The sequence below is a fragment of the Cynoglossus semilaevis genome, chromosome 8 (assembly GCF_000523025.1).
Source record: "Cynoglossus semilaevis isolate Cse_v1.0 chromosome 8, Cse_v1.0, whole genome shotgun sequence".
NCBI classification, from domain to species: domain Eukaryota; kingdom Metazoa; phylum Chordata; class Actinopteri; order Pleuronectiformes; family Cynoglossidae; genus Cynoglossus; species Cynoglossus semilaevis.
Genome location: NC_024314.1, coordinates 9,480,690 through 9,493,617, shown reverse-complemented (window position 1 = coordinate 9,493,617; position 12,928 = coordinate 9,480,690). Strand labels below are relative to the sequence as shown.

The 12,928-nt window shown below is 39.8% G+C and overlaps 1 protein-coding gene across 4 annotated transcripts; it reads left to right on the top strand.

Annotated features, from left to right (window-relative positions):
• The first annotated feature begins 444 nt into the window (after positions 1–444).
• Positions 445–6,007, top strand: oat (ornithine aminotransferase). 4 transcript variants are annotated; one of them, XM_008314588.3, is made up of 10 exons: positions 445–588; positions 2,384–2,609; positions 2,711–2,935; positions 3,032–3,127; positions 3,259–3,386; positions 3,903–4,025; positions 4,306–4,434; positions 4,583–4,696; positions 4,943–5,087; positions 5,267–5,427. In XM_008314588.3, the coding sequence occupies exons 2-10, from the start codon at positions 2,396–2,398 to the stop codon at positions 5,425–5,427; spliced, it is 1,335 nt and encodes a 444-aa protein (XP_008312810.1). In that variant the 5' UTR covers positions 445–588; positions 2,384–2,395. The 4 variants fall into 4 exon arrangements, with proteins under 4 accessions (XP_008312810.1, XP_008312811.1, XP_024913587.1 ...); XM_008314589.3 differs by lacking the exon at positions 445–588 and adding an exon at positions 614–797; XM_025057819.1 differs by lacking the exon at positions 445–588 and adding an exon at positions 1,900–1,979.
• Positions 6,008–12,928: the final 6,921 nt, after the last annotated feature.

Here is a 12,928-nt window from a genome sequence, read left to right as displayed (position 1 = left end):
AATTTACTAGACATTTTATGTTTAAAATAAACAGAGAGAAAGAATAATTGTACAAAAACGTTGTCACGGTGTCTGCTTACCATTGGTTAATAAAAAAACATATAAAGGAATCACTGTAAAAAAGGAACTTTAATATAAATTGTTTTTGGTCTTAGTTCTTAGGCTAGGTTTGTTAGAGTTCATAAAATAGTTCCCTTTAATACCAATACTACTGAACTGCAATTATTTGTTTGCTTTTGAATGGTCAAGCAACATCATATTGATTACCACAGTCAGTCTAAAATACAGATGAATACAGACATGTAGGTCACAGAAACATCAAACTGCCATACTCGTGATGCTCACTATTCTGATTTTGACAGCAGTCTCATGCAATCAGAGCTGAGAGTTGCACTATCGGGGCGTGTCAGAGGGGGTGGGAGTCTGAGTCCCTGCCATGTGGTCTGTCCACTGCTAAAGGCGGGGCTCTGATGAATACGCCTACGTAAGGTTTCCACCGTGCGTTTAAATTGAAACCGACCCAGTCAGTTGACACAGAGTGGAACCTGAGGCTCTGGCAGCGGAGAAGGCATCGTCAACGAGGTTCCAGTAAGAATTCAAATGTTCTCTCTCCTCTTTGTGGTACTTTTCATCGCCTCTCAAATATGATGCATCTGTAAAGGTACAGTAAATGTACCTTTAAAGATGCATCATGGATGCGCTAGTGTTAGCGAGCTAGGCGGTGCTGGCCAAAGGAAGCTAAAGCGCTCTCTACTGGTCTCTAAAGACATTTGTTTACTTTTGGGAGAAAATTAAAGGTGGGTTTTATTTTTATGTTTGTATCGAACAATAAAAACCTGAACAGCAATCGGCGTGACTGTACCGATTATGTAATAGAGCATGGTATGGTGATCAACAGGTCTAGCACTTCAGGTCTTTATTTAGCTCCTAGCTGTCCTGTCAGTGGGTGTGAATGGAGGCAGCTCCTCTCCAACCTATCGTGTCTCGAGACCTTGCTGAAAAGTTAACGTCACTCACTTCACGTACAGTTAGTTGGCCGTGTCTGTGTTTATTCAACACACAAGATTATCGATTAATACTGCCTGCCTATTTACTTTGTAAACAATTGTAAACACGAGATATATGTGAAATTTTAAATTGTTTCTTTCATTTTTATAACGAAAGATCACAATTGTTTACAGTTAGTTAATTACAAAAGTACTTGCTCTCATCTTATACTTAAAACAGTAATTATTGCATGGATGTAAAAGCAGCAAACAATGAGTAGCAAAGTGAAGCAATTCTGTCAGATCTGCTGCAACGTTGTTCTGGTCACTTTAGCCACAAAGTGATATGTGCTCCGTGCATTGTGTTGGATGTGAAAGGAGTGGCTGCTCAGCACAGTGTTTAAGCCCATTTGGAATCCCACACATCGCCTGTGTTACCCTTCCATGGTAGTTCAGTGTTTGCTAAGATATAAATTAACCAAGCACACTGTTTTACTTATTTACCAAGGGTATGACCAAAGTTTAATAAAAATGTCTACCAGCTACAAAGAAAAGTTTGTATCCAAGTCTTCTCATAATTTTTTTTACATGGCATTTATTTAGAAAGCCTAGAAGCATTTTACTTTGCAAACAAAACACATGAATATATACTCAAATAATAACCCTTTATCTGAAAAACTAACAGCAGCTGTTGAAGCTGTTTGAAGTTAGTTTTTTAAGTCTGTGACTAGTTTTAGACATTACCCCAGGCCACTCTTTTTTTATCTGGTGAATCTCTGGAGGCTCTTCTGGGTTTTATGAGTTTCTAGCATGCAGTCTGTTTTGTTTCAGAGGATTCCTGGTTGTTGTTGTTGGGTTACCTAGAATAAAATTATCCATCCATTTTCATCCGCTTATCTGTTACCGGGTCGCGGGGGCAGCAGTCTTCACCCAAATTACACTGCACCGTACCAACCCCCCAAACCTTCCTGCGGGTGGTGAGTCCACTGGAAGGTAGCAACCGCTCTAACCAGGATTCAGACTTGCCCAGGAGGTGAACCCTGGGGTTCCACACCAATGACAGAGACATTGCCTCTGGGCCAAAGCGCAACAGAATAAAATTATATGCAGCAATTTTTGTTTTACATTTTCAGAATGAGCATTAATTATTATTTCATAAGGACTTTTGTTCTTGTCCACAGAATAAAATTATATGCAGCAATTTTTGTTTTACATTTTCAGAATGAGCATTAATTGTTATTTCATAAGGACTTTTGTTCTTGTCCTTATAATTTATAAAATTATGATCTTAGTAGAGTTTTGGGTTTTGTGAAATAAAACTTGCTAAGCAACACAATGTTTTTCAACACTGCTGCTAACACCTACAGTGTATTTTGTCCTTGATCTTCAATGCATAGGTGCAGTCAACCATGAAGGGAATGATTATCCAGCTCAGCCGCAACCTGAGTCGTGCTGCTCCACTTTTCATCCGCAGCCTTCACTCGCGTTCGCGTCCAGCCTCCACTAGTACATCCAAACTAGTGGCTAAACATCCGCTCACCTCTGAGGAAATCTATGCCAAAGAGGACAAGTATGGAGCACACAACTACCACCCCTTACCTGTGGCATTAGAGAGGGGGCAGGGTGAGTTTGGTTTGTAGATACAGGCTGAAAAGCTCTGAGTTTCTCTGATTTACTATGACTGTCTTATCCAAAAGAGTGTCTGTCCTTTTTCATGACTTCAGGAATCTATGTGTGGGACGTGGAGGGCAACTGCTACTATGACTTCCTCAGTGCATACAGTGCAGTCAACCAGGGCCACTGCCACCCAAAGATTATAGCTGCGCTCACCGAACAGGCATCTAAACTCACACTGACCTCCAGAGCCTTCTACAACAACGTGCTGGGAGCATATGAGGAGTACATCACCACCTTGTTTGGCTATGACAAAGTCCTACCCATGAACACGGGTAAGAGGAGCCAGCAGACTGCAGCTGTGGCAGGAAATACTGTTGTTTTTTTTACAATGACGCTGACTTTCTGTTTTCATGTTTTAAAAATGTCAGGCGTTGAAGCAGGCGAGACTGGCTGCAAACTCGCTCGAAGGTGGGCTTATAATGTGAAGGGAGTCCCCCAAAACAAGGCTAAAATTGTATTTGCAAGTAAGTGTCAAATTATTGAGATTTCTCCACGATAATTTAATTATCCCCTGGTCTGTTGGGTCACCTCCGGCCCACAACTAGTAGTTGTTATGCTGTGTGATTTTTTCCCCCCCCCCCTTTTCTCTGATTAGATGGAAATTTTTGGGGACGCACCATGGCAGCCATCTCCAGCTCCACAGATCCCAGCTGTTATGAAGGTTTTGGGCCTTATATGCCAGGGTTCGAGTTGGTCCCATATAATGATATTCCTTCACTGGAGGTACAGGTTTCAGATACACACCCAGTACCTACTGTGTCCCACTGTGAGCACACAGTATTCTGAAAAAAAATATTTTGACCCAGTTTTCTAAAGTGTTTTGTCAAAGTCCAAAAGAACCGTTGACCTTTAGACAATAGCCACACAGAACACTGTAGATACACGGAACCTGCTGAGGTTGCCTGTTCTTTAAAAATGGGCTTTTTCATGTTTTGCAATTTAGTGATAGAGCTAAAATTGACCAGACTTTGACAACACTTTCATGTGAAACAGTTCAGAAACCAGTCATTTTAAAGATCCTCCCAAACTTGCTGACTCGATGCCTTCCTTATCCATAGGGTCTAACTGTTAAATTTTAAACTTTCAGACCCAAACAACTTCTTACTGATTTTTTTTTAATCTCCCCAAACATAAAAAGTTATTGATTAAGCAACATATCTTTGTTGACTGGGTCACATTGGACACAGATTACATGTCAAGATTGGTCTATGATTGGTCTTTGTCTTTATCTCTACTCAGAAAGCTCTCCAGGACCCACATGTAGCAGCCTTTATGATGGAGCCCATTCAGGGTGAAGCCGGGGTGCTGGTGCCTGATCAGGGTTACCTGACCAAAGTCAGAGAGCTTTGCACCAAATACAATGTAAGTAATGGTAGTTGTCTTCAAGATGAACCTCAAATTGCCACAGTTTTTACTCTAGATGATGGTGGGCAGATATTTGATCTGTGCCCCTGTTGCCCTAGATACTGGAATTTACTGGTTGTAACTAGAACTAGGGCTGTCAAACGATTAAAATCTTTCGTTGGATTTATCTGATATATACAGCCTATGCTTTATAATGTGTTAAAGTCACTGAAGGACTTTAATCCCCAGGTTTGAGGTTATAACTCCAAGTAGTGACCTTTGTTTCTGTTTTGTCCAGGTATTGTGGATTGCAGATGAAGTACAGACAGGACTAGCCCGGACTGGCCGACGTCTAGCAGTGGACCACGAGGAAGTGCGTCCTGATGTGGTGCTGCTGGGAAAAGCGCTCTCTGGAGGAGTTTTCCCTGTATGTGTTTTCTGTTTGTGTTGCATCATTTATCATGTTTGACTATGGATTTATTTGGTGGACGGCAAACATTCCAACTGTGTCGCGGATTTGTATCGATTGTTGCCACGATGTATGTAACCTTTGTTCTCACTGGTCCGTGTCTCAGGTGTCGGCTGTGCTGTGTGATGACGAGGTCATGCTGACCATCAAGCCTGGAGAACATGGTTCCACGTATGGTGGAAACCCTGTGGCCTGTCAGGTGGCTATCGCAGCTCTTCAGGTCAGTGATAAAGTCCTGCCTTTTAAAATAGCAGACCTAACAACTAACAGTTGTTGTTGTAGTAGGCTTTTGTAAATAAATAAGTGTAAATACATTTACACTGCATTATTATTCCTTGACAGTTCTTATTTTACACAATTGAAATGTAATATAAAAACACAAGGAGATTATTTTATTTTATACAAATTTTGAATAAACCAGTAACGGATTGATGTTGTTGACACCTCTATTCACTCTTTTTCTCAGGTGATGGAGGAAGAAAAACTGTCAGAGAATGCTCTAAAGATGGGCGAAATTCTGAGGACGGAGTTAGGAAAACTGCCTAAAGATATTGTGACGACAGTCAGAGGAAAAGGTCTCCTGAATGCGATTGTTATCAAAGAGACTAAAGGTACAATTTCTGTTATACAGTATTATACCTGATTTCTAAAAAAATAAATAATATTGTAATTAACCACAGAGAATGCAGTAGAGCTAGAACCCACATTGAAATACTGTGAGTTGTACTGATGTTTATATGAGCAGGTCAGATGTTTTTAAAGGCATCTTGAATTTGCCATCTCTTTGCAGATTACGATGCCTGGAAGGTCTGCCTACGACTCCGTGACAACGGACTGCTGGCTAAGCCCACCCACGGCGACATCATCCGCTTTGCCCCGCCTCTCATTATCAAAGAGCACGAGCTGCGGAAGTGCGTGGAAATCATCCAGAGGACTGTCCTGTCCTTCTGAACAACCTATCGCCTCACAAACCTTCCTCTGACTTCCATGCATATCTATTGCTACAACACTTCACTTTAACTGCTTTATTTTAAAGCTGCAGATAGATGGTCAGCATGATCAGTTTACAGAGACTGCTGAGAGGGTGTTTCTATAAAGAGAGTAACTGCTGTTAGGAGAGAAGTGTTCAATTCTGTCTGCTTCAGGAATTTTTTTTACGCTTCTAAAAACAACATGTTTGCACATGAAGCTTGAAGTAAATAGTAAAACCGCCACTTTTAAAGAAGTCCTTTTGCAATTTCCAAAAAGGTATTTGTGGTTTTTACATTTAAAATATCTCAAGTTATGAAAAAAAAGAATTGGAGTTTCTCACAGAGGAAGCAAAAGTAGTTTTAGTGTCAATGTGCTATTTAAAGTCTTAGCTCTTAAATATTGCCTAATTTAACTGATTTTATTTCTGCCATGAATATATTTTATTGTGAAAGTTTTACTTTTAATGTTTCTATCTCTTCAGTGTTGACTCATCTTGATTTATGTAAAATCTGCTAATGATATGATATATGAATAACGTTAATAAATCTTTGCAGTCACACATCTTGCCTTATTGTGTATTTTAACCTGGAGCTAAGATTAGGAGCATTGAAATAATTAAGGCTTTATGCCTATGTCAGTGGTAGTACTTTCTACTGTGTTGCATGTGTAGATGTTTTTGTTTTTTAACTACTGCAGACTACAGTTCTCCTCAAAAAAGAAAAGAAAAAACATACACAAAGTTGTTTGTGTATGTAAGGCAGTGACTCAAATCGGTCAGCAGATGCCACTATTACTGTGTTTAGACCCCAGAAGGTAAACAACTCATAGCTTACAGCTGTAGTGCTGGAGCGCTGATGACTAAATGTTTGCTCTTTCTTTGTAAGGTAAGTTCCACATAAAAAAGGATAAAAAATGTTAATGATGTGATTGTTGGAATGTTAGAAGGCCATCTGGAGAAATGTGGGCAACTTATAAATTTGTTTGGAGGTTATGAAGTTGAAGCACTTAAGTTTCAATATTGTATAATCATAAACGGCCTATTTTGGATATACTGTATAGTGTTTCCCTTGCTGTTGCAGGTGTGCAAGGTGGAATGAACGGTCTAAGTAAACGGATTAAGTAATAAACACAAGGTAAATTTGGAAATAAATCTGCCCACAGCTTTACAAAATAATATTTTAATTTTGCTTTTGGGTTTTGATAAAAGCCCAAGTTACTTCATTAACTAAGGGCCATGTCAACACCCACTGCTAACAACAATGGTGATATAAATGGAATAAATATAATATTATAGGGAACACGAGTCGTCTTAATGAAACGTACACTAAATGACTGAGCAACATTTGGAGATAATTTAGCTTGGTTTTGCAATAACGGTAATAAAATGTACCACTAGATGGGGCTTTGTCTTCACATAAGCCTTGCGACGCATACAGTATAAGCGGCTGTAAAAGCAGGTGTATGTCGCACATTGGCCTTCAAGGGGGTCCTGCCTGAATAAATCCACATCTTAATAACATCATTACGGCTACAGAAACCTTCAATAATACGCAAAACTAGTACAACGAGTCATGTCCTAAATAGCTCATATAGCCATAATAATGAGATTACTCAAGCAACACACTCAAAATGTATATAAAAAAGCATCAATTATAACGTAATAAGATCACAATATTATTAAACAGACAAAATGCATTTTACTAACCCACATTTTGACTATTTGTACATAAAAGCCATCCTCCTCCCTTTCCTTAAGAAGAGTTCATTTGCTTTGTTGTACAGAGTATCCGTGCGTTGTAGTCCTAACAAGTCCGTTTCAAACGCTATTCATGCAAATTGGGAAAGTCCAGTCCGTCCAGTCGTATTTATGCCTGAAGTTTTAATCCCTTTTGGTCTAAGACATCCGACAGAAGCAGTGGCTGAAAAGAAAACTTCATTTTGCAGTTGATGCAGTTTACTTTTTTCAATTCATTAACTTTGCCATTCATTTCAGGCTCCTGGCGACGGCACTGCAAATTCTGGGGGCCTCAGGGCAGATTTCTATCACCTTGGCAGCAAACAAGGCTAAAATATGATTAGATTAAAAACTGGATCATAAATACACACAACTGGAAGCAGTTTAACCATTAGAAAAGCTGTGTAATGATATAAACAGATTATTCAAAATCATTTTATAAATATTCATGATACATATATTAAAAATAATTTAAATATTTTAAAAAGTCACTGATTCTGAAACCGTTTAGTGTAGCAGAGAAGCCTTTGCTACCACAATGTCTGTACAATAAAACCAAAACCAAAGACTAGTTGTCTCATCTTTCAGTTTGACAATTGTGAGATAAACAGTCACATAAAACCATTTAGACATATTAAACACTGTGTTTATACTGGTGCCAGCCCTGACAGACTGTATACAAATGTGAGGTCTGAAAAATCGATGCCAACAGCATTTCCTTTTTTCTCCCACTGTTTCTTTCAAATGGGAGAAGTTGTCTAGAAAAAGCTGTAGTAACATACTGCACACTGTTAAGGATCAATAAAACCCAGTCTAATTACTTTAGTGCTTTGCACTTCTAAAGGCATCCTCCAGGGCCAGATTCCTCTTTAAAGACGGTAGATTGAGTGGATTCTGTTGCTGTGATGAAGTTTGGTATTTTATAGAAAAACTTATTTAAAAGAAATGGTGCAATTTACAGCAAATATTTCGGACACTTAAACTTTCTGATTCTACTTGGTGTTAACCAAACTTTTTGCCTTGATGCTACACCCTGGTTTTTGTTGGTTTGTTTAGGTTTCAGCTGCCCTGTTGTCAAGACCAGGACCTATAGATCAGGGCAGAGGTGCACACAGGCCGACACTGTGGAACTGGTCATTATTTAATACGAAGCAAAGCCGAGACCGGAGCAAGGGTCCAGTGTTTGCCTGTGAAATATGAGCAGAATCCCACTTGGCAGAAGACATGAGGAGTCTCACTGGGCTACACCAAGAAATGTGTTTGTGTCCTGCACTGGCTTTGATCCTACTCTTGGTGGAGAGTTCGCTCACACTCAGCACTGACAGGGAGGAATAATGTATTCCACAAATGAGCTACAGTTTTGGCAGAGGAGTGACAGGCCACAGGCTCTGGGAACACCGAGGTCCAGGCTTCAGTGGGGTTTTGACAGACTTAGCCAAAACCTGAAGATGCCACTGGAAAAGCTCCTTGACTTTCCATGAAAACACACGCAGTGCCAACAGCCAGACTGGTCTATTCTAGTATGTGGTACAGTACTGGCTTCAAAAGCCTGTGTGTGTGTGTGTATGTGTGTTGAATTGTCAGACCCAGAAGGTCAGAAGAAACTAGATTATTTTTCTTGACCACTTTCTTGAAGGCTTTGATCTTCACCTTTTTCCACAACAGGAATTCTTACCACTGTTCCATACAATCCCAAAACTTAGTATCACTGGTAGCACAGACTAAATGTCAGAACAAGGGCCATTATTATACGTTTTACTTATCGTATTACTATTTTCTTCAATGTTTGTATATTTTTTATCAACACATTCCTTAAACGGGAGGCCACCTGGTCACAGGTTTTGGGAATCAACAGTAAGATCTCTGTGCCGGCCGGCTCGTAGAACTGCTGCTGATGCTGAAAGTCATTTTCAAGTGCATCCCTGAATTAAATACTTTCTAATTGAGGATCTCCAGTATAATTTTATTTATCAGGATAACTCAACGCCAATATATTTATCTGTCACATCACACAATGCTCTCACTTTATTGTGCCTATAAACGGTTGCCCTCAGAATCCATTTCTCCTTTCATGGTCTTTTTTGTTTTTGTCCTAAGTCTCTCCTCTCTCTCTCTCTCTCCTCTCTGCACATAACAGGAAATTGTACTTTTGTACTTTGCAAAGATGTAAAGCCCAAATTGACTAAGGTAAAGCTGCAGTAAGGAAAGGGATAAATGTTTAAAGTTCCGTGTCCATTAAACACGCAAAGGATACGGCGCCAGCTTGAGAATTACGGCTGATACAGTGCAGGATAGCAGAGGCTGTTCATTCACAGATAACCCCCCAGCTCCCTGTAACTGCACAGATAAATCAGTGAAAACACTGGACTTGCCTGTCAACGCTCATATTATCCAGCCTTTTGCGTTAAGTTTATGACACTTGAGAGCACTTTTAAAAAACATGTGCACCGTAAGGGGCAGATGACACATAATCCTTAGAGTTATGTGCACTGACCATCACTGTCTCCCTCCTCCTGCCTCACTCACTTTACACCAATGGGAATATTATGTATTGATCAAATGCATGAAATCATAAAAAAATGCATAAAAAAAGGGCCAATTTTCACAAAATGATGACCTGGCATTGTTTTGATACGTTAATGTTAAATGCGTCTTAGATTTAGTATTTAAATAACGATGTTGTAAAATCTATGTTCCACAAGGGGAGCTATTTGACAGTAAAATATGATGAACCATTTGATCATTCCCTTAGTAATTGTTTTGTTTATTTTTTGTTTTTTTTGTGTGTGTCCTAGGAAAAAAAGGGGTACTTACACGTATCTTTTGGGAGTGAAAAAAGAGACTTCTGTACCAGTAGGTGGCAGTAATGTAAATTAAAATCCAGAAGAAGAAGAATGTGCAAAGTGAGTTAAAAAGGTAAGAGTTAGCAGGAGTTGTCTGGACAAGCCGTAAAACTGAAAGATTCTTTGGTGTATTATGTTTCTAAATAATTGCTATTAATGTTTTGTAGAATACTTTATACACATTATTTGAGATAAAAGGTGTAAAATGCTGGTTTAGAGTTAAAAAATAGCATAGCTGTGTGCTATATATAGCATAATGAAGTCTTGTTTGTATTCAATGCTAATTATGCTTTCAGAGCCTTCCATCCATCTTCTGCATTCCTTCGGCAGACGCCTACCGCAATGAATGAAACATGGCAGTACCGAGGGAATCGTGATGGCAGTGTTGCTCAGTGAATACTCATGTTACTCATGTGTGCCCATAATGGGGAAAATAAGAAGAAAACAATACGCAAAAATGGCAGAACAGGTAATAAGAATTGTCCAGCATCGTGCTGTGCTGCCATGTTTGTTATCCTCTGATTAACCGACGTCGCCCCAGAAGTGAACTCTGAACTCAGTGCTGCCCCCTAGTGAATGTGTTTCTCATCCTTCGTACCAAACATAAAGCCCTTAGGAGTACGTGGGCAGTGATGTTTGGAATGCATGTACATATTTACATACGTGATGCATGATTGTTTTTATGGCTGTCCTGATGTGTATTCTGTGTCTTCAAAGCTCATTGTTGATGTGGAAAATATTTTCCACTGAGCAGACTGAAGCCATGAGTGAGGATACGTGCAGTAGACGGTGTGAATCACAGTGAATGATTTCTAAGGTACACTTGGTTCATCTCCAGCTGCTCTGATACAGACTATAACTCCAAATTCACCTGTTATTCACGTCTCTGGATGTGCCTTTTTTTTTGCTCTTAGCCCCCAAAAAAGAACATGAACACCAAGTTGTTTAATTGCATTATCTGCAGCTGTGAGCACAGCCCAAAGTGGGACAATATTAGATTTAGCAGCTGGTCTGGCCAGTCTATATGTATAATGAAGGAGGAACAGGTTTGAGCAGCTGGAAGTGGTGGATAAAACCGTGACCTTGAACAATGACGGGTTTAGTGCAGGTTGTAATTAACTTAGCTGACCTTAAAACTCTCATATTGTTATCACAGGTCAAGACCACCCAGTCTTCTGGTGGCTTGTGTGACCAAGTGAAATTTGGGTTTCTGTTGTTTGGTTGTGTTATAGTAATTTTCATAACTTCCATATTTTAAGTGGAAGTATTCACTTTAAATTCCCACCTGAGTAAAAGTACTTGGATTCATATGTACTTATATACAGCCTGGTCATGTGTGACCATACCACCTTAAAGTTAATCTCTGTGTTGCAGTACTTCAAATCAATTTAGAAATTCTATTATGTTTTTACAAGTGAAACCAACTCAACATAAACCACATCCTGTAAACCAAACCCTTTTCATATAAATCTCAATGTTGAATGTCTGAAGATGAAATTTCCACTTTAATCAGTCACTTTTAGTGGAGCTCCTATTTCAGTAGGAAGTTCAAGGCTCAGATGTGGCAGCCGGGGCTCTGCGACCACACTGAAATGAGCACGTGTCACCACTTGTGGCCAGTGAAATATGCTTTGGGGTTTTTGGAGGACACAGGAGCCACAAACAGCAGCAGCAGTCGCCGTGGGTTTGCATTTTTGCCGCCCTCTTTTCTTTTCAGGTCAACTGAAGTGGCAGCCACCCGCTTGGTCAAGCACCTTAGATTTATGCTGAAGATTCACCGAGACGGCTGTGGACAGGTACTTTACAGAGTCCGATGCTCAAGGTTGAGGCAGAGCAGATGAAGCAGGAGGAGAAGGTGAAGCAGCAGGAGCAGGAGCACGAGGGGAGAAAAATTGCTGCCCTTGCCACAAAATTTCAAGTCTCAGGTGTAAAAACATCGGGACGGTCATCATGCACAACCAAGGAGAACTTTTGTTACAAAAGATGAACTACAACACCTGGGATAGGAGAGGGAAAAAAAAGGAAAAAAAAAAACTCTACAAAACCAAGTGTTGGAAGATGAAGGATGAAATCGGTGCCTGTTCTCTCAACAATGGCCTGGCCTGCGTGAGGCCTTATGAAGCTCAGATTAATCAAGAGGAGAATGTGTCTGTTTGTGGTGAGGCAGGGACAGGAGTGCTCCGAGGACGCCGGACAAACTGAAGTATCACACTTAGCCTGGGCACTGTGCCACAGAAGCTCTCAGTATCATACAGGATAAATCATGGCAGTTAGCATTACTGTGATGCACTCTGTCCAGAGCAGCGCTCTTCTCTTTATGGAGAGGGGAGCTTGGCAAATAGCACGCGTCACTTTTTGAACTTCTGTTGTTCTTGTGAAGTCCTTCTCAGGCTCATTAAGGTGGTGTTAACGCAACGTGGCCCAAATGTCGGCACAAAAGCCCGTCCTTGGCTCAAAGGCAGAAAAAGTGAGAGCGAGTGGAGGTGAGAGGAATCAGCCACGTCGCCCTTCTTTGATGTCAGGGATACTTAACAACTAACGAGGGATGTCAAATTTCATCATACAGAGACTCTCATTTTAATATTTTAATCATTTCATTTTCTCTACCCATAATTCCAATGTGGTTTGTTGGTTTGCTTTTCTAGAAATGCGAAAGAAAAAACAAAAATTAGTTGCTAGATAAAAATATTGAATGTTTTTTTTTATTAACATTTATACCTGTTCCATAAGGTTTAAGCGGATTAACAAGCTAAAGATTTTTAGATTTTTTTTGAAAGTGAACTAATAATGGTAATCACTCCATGTTATATTATATCCAATATATATTTTTTATTAATATACATATGCTAGCATTTTTATTAATAATTAGCTTCAACATTGTTTTGATTTGTCACCAATGTTT

Excerpts from the sequence above, each read along its gene's own strand:
- oat (XM_025057820.1), top strand. The coding sequence starts at position 2,396 with ATGAAGGGAATGATTATCCAGCTCAGCCGCAACCTGAGTCGTGCTGCT. Across the intron at positions 3,128-3,258 it reads GGCTAAAATTGTATTTGCAA|ATGGAAATTTTTGGGGACGC; the intron begins GTAAGTGTCAAA and ends TTCTCTGATTAG. Across the intron at positions 4,026-4,305 it reads AGCTTTGCACCAAATACAAT|GTATTGTGGATTGCAGATGA; the intron begins GTAAGTAATGGT and ends TGTTTTGTCCAG.